At 53.7% G+C, this 12,294-nt stretch overlaps 1 protein-coding gene across 1 annotated transcript; it reads left to right on the plus strand.

The window, feature by feature from the left end:
• The first annotated feature begins 9 nt into the window (after positions 1 to 9).
• IGFBP4 (insulin-like growth factor binding protein 4) lies at positions 10 to 12,044 on the plus strand. Its single transcript, XM_008585350.1, has 4 exons — positions 10 to 390; positions 7,415 to 7,572; positions 8,351 to 8,485; positions 10,795 to 12,044. The coding sequence occupies exons 1-4, from the start codon at positions 42 to 44 to the stop codon at positions 10,927 to 10,929; spliced, it is 777 nt and encodes a 258-aa protein (XP_008583572.1). The 5' UTR covers positions 10 to 41; the 3' UTR covers positions 10,930 to 12,044.
• The last annotated feature ends 250 nt before the right edge of the window (positions 12,045 to 12,294 follow it).

Raw genomic sequence — 12,294 nt, forward strand, 5'->3', positions numbered from 1 at the left:
CCCGCCCGCGCACCGTGCCCGCGCGCCGTCCTCGCCCGGTCATGCCGCCCCTCTTCCTCGTGGCCGCCCTGCTGCTGGCCGCCGGGCCTGGGCCGAGCCTGGGCGACGAAGCCATCCACTGCCCGCCCTGCTCCGAGGAGAAGCTGGCGCGCTGCCGTCCCCCCGTGGGCTGCGAGGAGCTGGTGCGGGAGCCCGGCTGTGGCTGTTGCGCCACTTGCGCCCTGGGTTTGGGGATGCCCTGCGGGGTGTACACTCCCCGCTGCGGCTCGGGCCTGCGCTGCTACCCGCCCCGAGGTGTGGAGAAGCCCCTGCACACACTGATGCACGGGCAAGGCGTGTGCATGGAGCTGGCGGAGATCGAGGCCATCCAGGAAAGCCTGCAGCCCTCTGGTAAGGTACCCCTGTCCTCCCAGCGCTCTTTAGCGCGCCCCCCTCCCAGCAGCTTCTTCCCCACTCCAACAAGGCAGGTACGTGGCAGGGCCCGACTGGCACAGGACAGTCTCAGCCAAGGAAACTGGTAGCCAGTCCCTAGCAGCCTGTTGCCACCGTCAAGCGGGACTCTGTCCCATCCCTCCATCTCAAACCTCTCAGGGGTGCCTGTTTGGGAAGAGGGGTCTCAATGGTAGGCCTGGCTGCTGGGTGCAAGAGCGACAAATGAAGTGACCCGCTGCAGTCAATCAGCCGTCTAGGGCCAGAAAGCGGAGGATGGGGGTGGGGGTGGGGTGTGTGGTGAGCCACTTTCTGTTACTGATCCAGGGTCCGCCCTTACTCTGGCCACAGGAGAAACCCTAGGGGTCTGAGGAGCAAGGTCCTGGACTTTCCACATTGTCTCATGGTGGAGTGGGACATACAAATTAGAGGGTCTTTGGGGTTGAGGGGCGTCAGGCTTGCCTTTCCTCAAAGTCCTGAGCCCACTCACCTTGAGGTCTCTTTGGCAGGCCTGGACGCCTCTGCCTGCTCTGGTATACAGGCATCCTGCTCCTTCCTCCTGGCAGGTGCCATTTGAGGTGGCAGAAGAGAAGTCTTGGCTCCTAGCCCAGAGCTGCAGAAACCTCGTGGGTGTGGGATAGGGAATAGAGACGGGGGCGGGGGGAGGAGAGGGAGGTAGGGGTGGCGGTGTGTGTGGGGGGGACTCTTAGGAGGCTCTTTGCCTTAACCTCATTCTTACACTTTCTCTTCTTCCATTTCTCAGTGAGCCTTTCTCAGTTTCTCCTTAGTCTTTCTCAGTCTCTCTTGTTCTTTTGTTCTTTGTCTTTGTCTCTCAAGCTCTAGTTTCACTAATAACGTTCTTGAGTTCTCTTTTCCCCAGTGTCTTCTGCCATGATCAATTTGTTTCTTTCTCTACCTTATTCTGTTGTCTGTTTCTGTTGTCCTGCTTCTCTCACTTTCCTCTGGGTCTCTTTCTCTGTGTGTCTCTGTCACTGTTTCTGTTTCTTTTCTTTTTTTTTGTTACTTTTAGGATCTATCTCTCTGTCTTCTTTCTGTATCTCTGCCTCTGTTTTGCTCTCCCTGTGCCTCTGTCTATGTCTGTCTCTTTTCCTGGTACATGAAGCTTCCATTGTTGCAGTCCGGATGCTGGGATTCCGGCCCCAAGCTTCCTGCCCTGGGTCCCAGACCGATCCACTTCCTCAAACCTCTGCAGCTTGTTAGCCTGAGGAGAGCAGGATGCAGGGAAAACAGGAAGGAGGTGGACCCCAGGGGTCTGGGCCTCGGGCCTCTCTGCTCTTCCTGCCCTTGGGCAGGGAGAGATGGGTCAGCAGAAAACATTCTAGGAGAAATGCCAGCCTGGCACCCAGCACATATCTGGGAAGGGGGGGTCCTGGGGGAGTAAGTCAGTAAGTCACTGATCTTGGGGCACATATGCCAGTGCCATTGGGAGAGGAGGGTACTGAGACTGGGAGTGAGAGCTGAGCCCTTGAGCTCCCTGAGTACAACGGGGCCACTTTCCTTTTGAATCTCCATCCTCCACTTGCCAGCTGGTATTTGACACCAGATAAGGATGGCTGGCAGCCTCCTCCTCGCACCATCTTGAACACAAGGCAAGAGCCTCAGAGGGTCTTTTCCACTGGTTGAGGAGGAACACCCCATCCTGCAGTGGGAGAAAATTGGATTCCCTAGGACTTCGGGGGGGGCATGGCATGAATGGTTTGTGATTGTCCTGTGTACATAATACAAACTGGCTTTAAGAGGTGTCTACATTCCCTCTGGATTATAGAGCCAGGGTCTCTAGTGCCCTTCCCCTTCCCTCCCTGCCTTGCACTCCACCCATGTAGTGGGTGTGGAAATCTGGACAGGGAGGAGGGGAAGCCCAGGAATCCTGGGGAAGCCAGGCACCTGCTCGGCAAGTTGTGCTCGTGCCCTCTCACATCCTAGCCACCACGGAAGCACTCCACTGTCACAGTCTATAGCACATGGCACACGTGAAAAGCACACCCTAGAGTTGTGCGGCAGCCCTGCAGGGTCTCCAGTGAGCTAAGATGAACAAGGCTCAGCCCCTTTCCCCACTGTCCTCTTTAGCGTTACACTGTCTCTTTCTAGGTTCCAAGGCTTGGGCCCTCTGGCCTGGGAATAGTTTGGTAGAGGGTATCAGGCTATTCTTTCTACCTTTTCCTCTTGGGGCTGAGCTTCGGCAAGTGGCTACTTGGCACGGCCCCTCCCTTGGCCTGCCTTGGTCCAGCTGCCTTCCATTTGTCCGTGGGGCAGGTCTCCCTCTTCCTTCTCCAGCCAACGCCCCCTCCGCCATCTCAGCTTTCCACAGACAGCCAGGTTGTGGATTAACAGCGCTGAGGCCACCAGAGGTGGGGGTGGGGCATGTGTATCAGACGTCCACAATTAGTCATGTGATACTGACCCTCGACTCACGGAATCTGGGGGAGTGGACAGTGGGAAGATCAGCATGTGGACAGGGAGTTCCTGAACTGGGCTCTGGGTCCCTCTGGGACAGGGTTAGGGAACAGGGAGCCTGGGTTAATTTTTAGTCAGCGCAGTAAATATCGTCCCCCTTTCTTCAATACTGGGAATCCAGTCATGTCATGGGAACAGGGCCTTCCCAGAAATTCTTTTTTTTTTGGGTGGCTGGCCGGTAAGGGATCCGAACCCTTGACCTTGATGTTATAAGGCTGCACTCTAACCAACTGAGCTAACCGGCCAGCCCTCTTCCCAGAAATTCTGAGCCTTGTGGGAGGGAAGAGGGAGGACCTGCTACTTACCAGTTTTTCTTTCATATTGGCAAAGCCGGAATTACTGGTGCCTCGGGTATCAGGGGTCTTCCCACTTAAAGACGTACTTGCTTCTTTTTTTTTTGGGTGGCTGGCCGGTAAGGGATCCGAACCCTTGACCTTGATGTTATAAGTCTGCACTCTAACCAACTGAGCTAACCGGCCAGCCCTCTTCCCAGAAATTCTGAGCCTTGTGGGAGGGAAGAGGGAGGACCCTGCTACTTACCAGTTTTTCTTTCATATTGGCAAAGCCGGAATTACTGGTGCCTCGGGTATCAGGGGTCTTCCCACTTAAAGACGTACTTGCAGGAGCTGCAGAGATAAGTGTCTCCTCCTTCCCCTCCACCCAGTCTACTTCAGTTTCCTCATCTGTAGAATGGGGATGACAATAGGGCCTGCCTCACAGCGTCGGGGTGCCTGACATGGAGTAAGAGCTCAGTACATAGGAGGGATGATGGGGATGGTGATAAAGAAGCTGATGCTGGGACTTTGGGGGACAATAGGGCAAGGGAGCAAAGTTGGGGGACATTCAGAGGAGTCGAGGGAGGTGGGATGGACTTTGGTGACTTTTGCTGCTGTCAACGTGGGAAGGGCAGCTGAACTTGGATTATCTGACTCTATAGTTGAGGCTGGCAGCATGGCACAACAGTGAGGGAGACACCCTTGACCCAGACCTCAAAGAAAGCCTGGTACCCAACGTGGGTGGTCTTGACTTCTCCAGCCAGGGTCCAGAGGAAGAAGGAAAAGACCTTTCTGGAAGGGCAGGAGGGTGACCCTCCGGATCATGGCTGAAACTTCTGTGTCTGGGCCCACTCAGCTCACAACCTGGGGTCTCTCAGGAGGCAGGGGCTGGAGTTGAGGAGAAATTATGGGGGTGAAATCAGGCAGCAGGAAAGAGGAAATCCTCCAACTTTCACCATGAACTTTGAAGCCAAAATTTCACCGTGAACTTTGTGGTGCCAAAGCTGTGCAGCCTCTGCTCTCTCTGGGCTCCTTCCCTTCCTCTGCTATTGAGGCAAAGACCAAGGATTCCCCTGTGGCTGGATATCAGTTGGCCTAGCTCCAAGCAGGGTGCTGGACGAGAAGATCTAGCCTACCTTGGAAACCCCATCTCCCAAACCAGGTTTTCAGTGGTCAGACCTTTTGAGGGGCTAGGTCTGACTCCAGCTCCTGCTCAGAGGGGAACCCACGGACATTGGGATTTTTCCAGAGGGCACTCCCAGGATGAGCAGCACCAGGTGGCTGGAACTCCTGGGCAACCAGGGAGGTAGCAAGTATTCAGCCAATTTTAGAGATAGGAAGGTTAATGTTTTCAAGATACTCAATGCTACAACCCCCCAAACCCAGTGTCCAGCAGTGGATCCTGGGGTGAGTCCTCAGTCTGCCATCCAAGCAAGGCTGGCCAAGGAAAAGTTAGAGATTAAATGGAAAGTCAACAAAACATGGTGCAGGGAGACTGGGCCTATATTTCTGACCAGGGCAGGGTCAGAGTTCCTGAGAGCATGTGGATGTGCGTGCATGGACCAGTGTGTGTCTGCACACGTGACTGTATACGTTTGTGATTCTTGGGTCCCAGCCTCTCTGCGTGTGAGTGGGCAGATGTGGGTTTACTCTGTGTACCCATGTCTCAATGAGAATGAGTGAGGAGCTACTCTCCCTGTCTGGTGGGTTCTACTCCAAGCTTACACATGACCTAGGTAGGGATAAGTGATCTGGGCAGAGGGAAACCAACCAGGGGGAGGCCAGGCAGGCTGCTGGCTCGGTTTTTTCTGGATAACCCTTTCTGTGTGACATGGGGTGTACCAATGCAAGAACATTAGCTATGCTTCTGGGCTCACCCTATGCCCCATGTAGCCTCACTTTCTGTGAGTGTATCCAGTTGTCTTTAATGGTAAACATCCCTAATGTCCGTTAGTCATCCCCTGAGGGTTAGGCATTTGGGAACTTCGACTCAGAAACTCAAGCCTGGAAAGCATAGTTGTAGTCAAGCTTCTACTCCATGTCCTTCTAGATTCTTGAGGCCTCTGCCACTGTCACGCCCCCCAGCTCCGGGGGTGGGGTGTGGGGGTGCTCTGTACCTCCCACAGTGGCCCTTTTCTTTAGAAAACTCTTCTTTACTCCTTGAATTTCTTGAACCTGAGAACATTCTGCCTGTTTACCAAGATAAACAAGAGTCGCTGTGCAAAGTACTGTTTTCTCTTATGGTCATTAAAAGAAAGCAAACTCAGGAACATAAAGCCTTTCCAGGTTGGGAGGTTGCCCCCCAGAGGTGGTGTCCTGGGCTGTGGTAAACAAGTCTTGGTGATCCCCTATAGCCTTACCCAGGTAAGATGGTGGGGACTTTGTTCACATCTCAGCTCAGCCTCTGTCCTTCCAAGATTTGGTTCTAATTCTTTTAGGATTTCCATTTCCTCTTTCTCTCCATCCCCCAGCTCCAGCCTACACCCTGAAACACTGTGACCCCATCCACAGCCTTGTGGCTTTGTGCAAGGTGGGGGGAGGGAGAGGGGGTCACTGGCCAGTCTGGGTCTTTTTAGCCAGAGAGGTTCCTTGTGGGAGGGTCTCCAAGGAAGGGTCTGGAGCCCAGATCTTTCTCTGGTTCCTAACTGAGAGCTCAAGGTCCATCTTTCTGTGGTTCCCTTGGCACAATCCTGGTTTCCTGAAGTTTATCTACCTCTTCTTTTGCTGCCTACACTGGCTGGGAAGTCTTGCTATAGTGTCTTCTCTTAGGTTGACTCTCAGGAACTTGTTGTGGGACTGGAGTCCCCTCTGGTCTGTCCTTCTTGGGCTGTTAAATGTGCAGAAGGATGCATTATATCTGTCTGCTTCATTTATTCCTTCCCTTTGATTCTGCTTAGAAGCCAGCCTTCCACCTGTGACAGAATCTAGTTGACTCAATTTTTTAAATAACCTTTGGTGTGGAATCTTAACAAAGACTTTCTGAGGATCTAGATTCCTCCTTGCCTGGTTTCCCTTTATCCACATGCTTTCCCCTGTACCCCCAAAGCTAGGAGAATAAAAAGAGAACCAACCCCCCAGCTTTGGCTAGGCGGAAAAATACCATTTGACCCAGAGGCAGTTCTGGGACTGCTGCCATGCATAGAGGAACCTGCTAACTCCTCAGGAAAAAAAAATCCTGACGCAAACCAGATGTAACCTCCTGTCTGGCTGCCAACATCTGGAATGCTGGCAGGGGCTTTGCACTTGGGCCGGGAGCAAGCTCCAAACCTGAGCATTTCAGAGGTGCCTCTGATTGGTGGAGAGGTCTTCCAGTCTCTTTCTCCAGTTCAGCCCTGTTTTGGCTGCCTGGAAGGAGGAGTAGTGGTTACAATTCTGGGACTTCTGGATGGGGTTTTCTTGTGCTCAGATAGAGGTTTCAGGAGATCCCACAGAGAGGGTGAGGGTCCAGCCTCACCACTTCCATCTCCAGATCCCCGGTGCCCGGGCTCTGGGCAACAGACAGGAGCTTTGGCTGGGGTCTGAAGTCTAAGGATTGGAGACTTCCAGGTGGGGGACTGAAGGGTCCTGGGGCCACACAGGGTGTTTTACACACACACACACACACACACACACACACACACACACACACACACACACACACACGCTTTCTCACATGCAGGCACACACACCAACTCCCACTTCTTCTCTCCCAGCCAGCCAGTGAGGAGAGCCTTTTGGGCCAGATTTCTCATCACTCATGGAAACTCTGATTCTGGCCATTTGGAAGAAGGTCAGCAGAGTTGACAGCCCTGGGGATCCCCTGGCTGGCTCTGCCAGACGCTACAAAGAGAAGGAAAGGAGACAGGAAGAGTGAGCAGATGGAGAGGGGGGTGGTGGGAGGAGCTGAGTGGAGGGGGCAATTCTGACAGGGAGCCCCTCTGCCTGCCTCAGACCTCCCTGCAGGGCCCAGGGTAGCCTCCTGCCACCTGGGCAGCTGCAGCTGGTGACTCATCTGGGGCTTGGTTGGGGTGAGGGACAAGTCAAGGACTTCAGGAGGAATGTTCTCTTGAGTAGGTCCAGGGGAGTGGAGAGGAGATGGGGTCTGCTGTCGTTTCTTCCTGCCCCCTCAGGGCCCTTACTCTTCTCCAGTGCCAGGCTGGAGAATCCTCAAGAAGGAGGGAGCATGTGGGAAGCTGGAGTGGTGTGATGACCTGTCTTTTCTGGTGCTGACCTCTTCTCTCTTGGCCTGACTGTAGACAAGGATGAGGGTGACCACCCCAACAACAGCCTCAGCCCCTGCAGCGCCCACGACCGCAGGTGCCTGCAGAAGCACTTTGCCAAAATGCGAGACCGGAGCACCAGCGGGGGCAAGATGAAGGTCATTGGGGTGCCGCGGGAGGACACTCGGCCTATGGTGAGGACCTCTGACCCACAAATGTGCATGTGCACACACACACCACCATCAGATCTGAACCATGTTCATTCAGCAAACATTCTTTGGACACTTACTGTGTGCAAGATGGACCTAGTATGTGTTATCAGGCCCAGAGAGAGTCCTTATTCCTTTCCTTGGAATTTCTTTTTCCTCATCCGTTATATACGTTGGTATATACGTTGGTATATACGTTGGTACGGCGGAAGTGATTGTTAAATACTGAAATTCTTCTGTACTGGTTTGTAAAAAGCAGTTTCCCCAAGCCCCGTGGGTTCTTGGCCCATCTCTTGGATTCCCCACCCCAAACCTTCTCAGTAACTAAAGGGTTAATGCTGGCCAGAGCATGGGGCCTTGGGAGCCTGCTCCAGGGTCTGGCTAATGTCCTTTCTGATGGGTGGTTCTGAGGAATCCTGCCTGGGTCTTACAAGTTGTTAATTGTACAACTGTCTATCTCTCCTGCTTAGAAATCATCCCCCTTCCTGGCCGTCTCCGTAGGTTTCCACAGCCCCTGTCCCCCACGAGATCCCCTCATTTCATGCCTTCCTTTTTAGAAGCTCTTTGGCATGAGACCTTCTCAGTGTCCTTCTGCTCTCCCTGCCAGTGTTCCCTGAACCCTGCCCCTCCTTTCACCTCACTGGGCCCTGCCCAGCCTCCAGGCCTTGACCTTCGGGGCCCTCATCTCCATTAGCTCCGACTCCAGGCCTGGTCCTCCTGCCTCTGTCCCTTCCGCCAAGCAGTTTCATTCTCCCTCCTCCAGCCCCAGGGCTCTTGCCAGAGTGAGCTGCACCGGGCGCTGGAGCGGCTGGCCGCCTCGCAGAGCCGCACCCATGAGGACCTCTACGTCATCCCCATCCCCAACTGTGATCGCAACGGCAACTTCCACCCCAAGCAGGTGGGTCTCCATCTTCTGCACACTCGGCCCTGGCCTTAGCTCTGGGGGCATTCCTGGTTCTCCACCTGATGGTTTAGGATGGAGATCTCAGGAAGGATGAAACTCCCCAATCCAAACCTAGCCCCTGGGAACCTCCCTAAACTCTAAAAGCCTCAGAACCTCACTCATTTTGGAGTTGAGGAGACCAAGGCCCAGAGAGGAGTAAAGGGCCCAGCCTGGCCTACAGTCACGGAGCCAGTTAATGGCAGACCCTGCCTCTCCATCCAGGGTGATTTCCATCACCTCTGGGTTCACCAGCTGTAGTGTAGACCTAGCCCCCCTGCCAACCTCTGGCTCTCAACACTCTCTCACTCACCCTACTCCATTCCTGCGACTAGTTTCCCCATCACTGGATGTCTGAGGTTTTATCTGGGAATGCAGGGCTTTAAGTCATGAGGAGTCCAGGAGGAAACTCACCCTGCCCCTTCCCCCAGACTGAGCAGTGGAACCACCTGGACTACAGCAAGGATGGAGGTGAAGCCAGATCTCAGGGCTGGAGACAGGCACTTTGAGTGGAAGCAGAGGAACGAGGGGGTAGGGAGAAGACATAAAGGCAGTAACTTCCATATTCCCTCATGCTCTTGGACGAGGTCCCCTGACAATCTCCCCGGAGGCTGGGATGTTCCGCAGGGTTGGCCTGCACCAGCCTGGTGAAGCCAGATCTCAGGGCTGGAGACAGGCACTTTGAGTGGAAGCAGAGGAACGAGGGGGAAGACATAAAGGCAGTAACTTCCATATTCCCTCATGCTCTTGGATGAGGTCCCCTGACAATCTCCCCGGAGGCTGGGATGTTCCGCAGGGTTGGCCTGCACCAGCCTATTTCTGGTGTGTGTGGCCAGGGTGCTGGATTGCCTTGTGCTGGGTGTGGCATGGGGAGCCCTGGCCGGGATCCCCTTCTGCGGCTCTTTGGGGGTATAGACACACAAATCCCCCACTCCATGCACTATAAACAAATCCACAACATGGGCTGCCACTCTGCCAGCAGAAGCCTAGCTAGGCTGCCCCTGGGTCTGCACATCCCAGGATGGCATGAGGAGGGTGGAGATGTGTGATAAGTGGAGGACCAGAGAGGGCTCCCCGAAACCAATGCTCAGCCTATCTCCAACCTGTATCCCAACACTGGTTTTATCCTTGTCCCAATTTTTTAAAACATTTTCCCGTAATTAAAAAAAAATAGATTTTATTTTTCAGAGCAGTTTTAGATTTACAGAAAAATTGAGCTGAAAGTAGAGTTCCCGTACTGCCCCCTTATTTCCCCTTATCATTAACATCTTACATTATTAGTGTGGTATATTTGTTGCAATTGGTGAACCGATATTGATACATTATTAAAAACTAAAGTACATAGTTTACATAGGATTCACTGTGTATTGTAGATTTCTGTGTTTTCTTCCCCAATTTTTATCCCAGTGAAAGTTCTGAAACTTGACCCTTTATCCCCAGACCAGTGCTGACCCTTGAGCCACCTTCACTCCAACTCTAATTCTGACTCCAAAATATTTGTCTCCCCACTCCTCACCCCACTGTCTGATTCTGACCCAATCTCAGGAAGCCTGACTTTGACCTCTGTCTTTATCCCAATTCTGTTTCTGACCTGGGCTCTAACCATCACCCAACTCAAGTTGTAGTCATAATTCCTTTTTTTTTTTTTTTTCCTTTTTGTCTTTTTCGTGACCGGCCACGGGATCGCAACCCTCGGTGTTGCTCCCGCCCCTCGCTCAGCCAGTGAGCGGCTGGTCTGTATGTGGGATCCGAACCCTCGGTGGGAGTGCCGCCACGCTTCCCAAGTGGTGCACTGTAGCAGTGGGAGCGCCGCCGTGCTCCCAAGTGGTGCACTGTAGCACTGCGCCACCGGGCCGGCCCATTGTAGTCATAATTCCTAATTCAACTACAACTGTTATCTTGATTCTACCTTAGCCCCAATTTGGATCCTGCTCTTAACTCGTGTCCCGTTCTTAAAGTCTCAACCCAATCAGAACACATACCTGAAACCTCTCTAACCCAGCCTTTCAAATCCAGCTGTGCCTTTAAACTCCAGGGCCTCCTCAGGGTCTTGCTTCTGAAACTCTCTGGACCTTTCCCTCTCGGACAGATTTCTCCCTGCTCCAGTGAGCTCAGAGGAGCTATGCTCACAAGAGATCCTCTGCCCTCAGAGGCCATCTTGGAGCAGCCACTGTCTGACTTGGGGGCTCAGCTGGGATTAGGGTGGGCTGCCTGGGATTTCTCTTTTCCTGCCTGGGAACTGACCCCTTGTGCCCTTGTCTTGGCAGTGTCACCCGGCCCTGGATGGGCAGCGTGGCAAGTGCTGGTGCGTGGACCGGAAGACCGGGGTGAAGCTTCCAGGCGGCCTGGAGCCAAAGGGGGAGCTGGACTGCCACCAGTTGGCTGACAGCTTCCGAGAGTGAGCTCTACCAGCAGGCAGGGGGCTCAGGGTCCCCTGCTACCCCCATGTTCTGGAGGCTGCTGAGCTGACCTGGAGTGGAGTCTGGGTCTGAGTCCTGGCTCTGCCACTGGCCCAGAAGTTTCCCTTGGGGTGTGTATGCGTGTGTGTGTGAGTGTGTTTATGGGCATGGGTGTGCCCTTGGGGTGAGCCAGAGCCTGGAGTGTCCTTTGGGCTTAGATAGTCCAAGAGGTCAGAATGGCAACGGGGAGCCCTAGTGTGTTTCCAAATTGGTCTTGGATCCCTTCACTCGTTCCTCCATTCACCCATTCATTCATTCATCCAGCCATCTAAAAACACTTATTGACCACATACTATATGTCAGCTCTAGTTTTCAGCCTTGGGAGCTGTTACTCCGACTTCCTCTGATTTTGGCATGTGGGGCCACTCCTGTAAGGTGAACACAATCCTGTGGGAGAAGCAAAATCTCATTCCCAGAGTCAGAGAAGAGAGATGTGTACCTTGACCATCATCCCTCCCCTCAATGTAGACAGAGGATGGGAGCCATAGAGAAGGTGAGGGGTAGCAAATGGCTCAATGGTCAGGAGACCCAGGCCCACTCCCAAATCTAAGGCTTGCCAGGGTCCCCTCTCTTCTCCTCCAGGAGGGAAGGGCCTGCAGAGACAAGCCCACCTTTGGGTCTGGGTGCTGTGGAATCTGCTGGTTGCCTGGCAGCCGAGACCCTGCTGTGGGGGAGGGATGGGGCCCATCTCTCTGAGCAGTCAGGGTGGGAAGAAAGAATGCAGGATTGGACTGTATGTGCCTCATGGAGAAGAGGACCCATGTGCTGGGGAATGAGGGGGCTTGCCTGGGTCCTATTCCCTACCCCATTTGTGGTCATAGCCATGAAGTCACCAGGATGACCCCATCCTTCCAGTGGCTCAGTGCCTGTGGCTCTGCCTCCTTCCCATATCTCCTTCCCCTACACCTCCCACCCAACACCTCCTTGCTCCCATGGGCATTTTCTGGCTTGACTGGATGGAAAGAGACTTAGGGACCTACCAGTTGGCCATGATGTCTTTTCTTTTTCTTTTCTTTTTTTTTAACAAAACAGTACAAAACCAAAAAATGTCCAGATAACTGTGTTTGGTTGATTTATTTACAGTTGGAAACGGGGGTAGAGGGGGGGAAGATTTTGGGAGGTGGGCGCCGTGTGTATGTGAGGCACCTGTCTATATGTAAAGGACTGCAAAGGGCAGCCAGCCCGTCCTCCTCTTCCCTGAAGCCTCTTCCTGGGGGGCTCCGTGTCTCCAAAGTCTGGGCTGTCTGTGCTCAGACTCCTGGTGGGCAGACAATGGCTTCTAAAGGGAGGGAGTGGCCAAGGACAGCC

This window comes from Galeopterus variegatus, unplaced genomic scaffold (genome assembly GCF_000696425.1).
Source record: "Galeopterus variegatus unplaced genomic scaffold, G_variegatus-3.0.2 Scaffold3536, whole genome shotgun sequence".
NCBI classification, from domain to species: domain Eukaryota; kingdom Metazoa; phylum Chordata; class Mammalia; order Dermoptera; family Cynocephalidae; genus Galeopterus; species Galeopterus variegatus.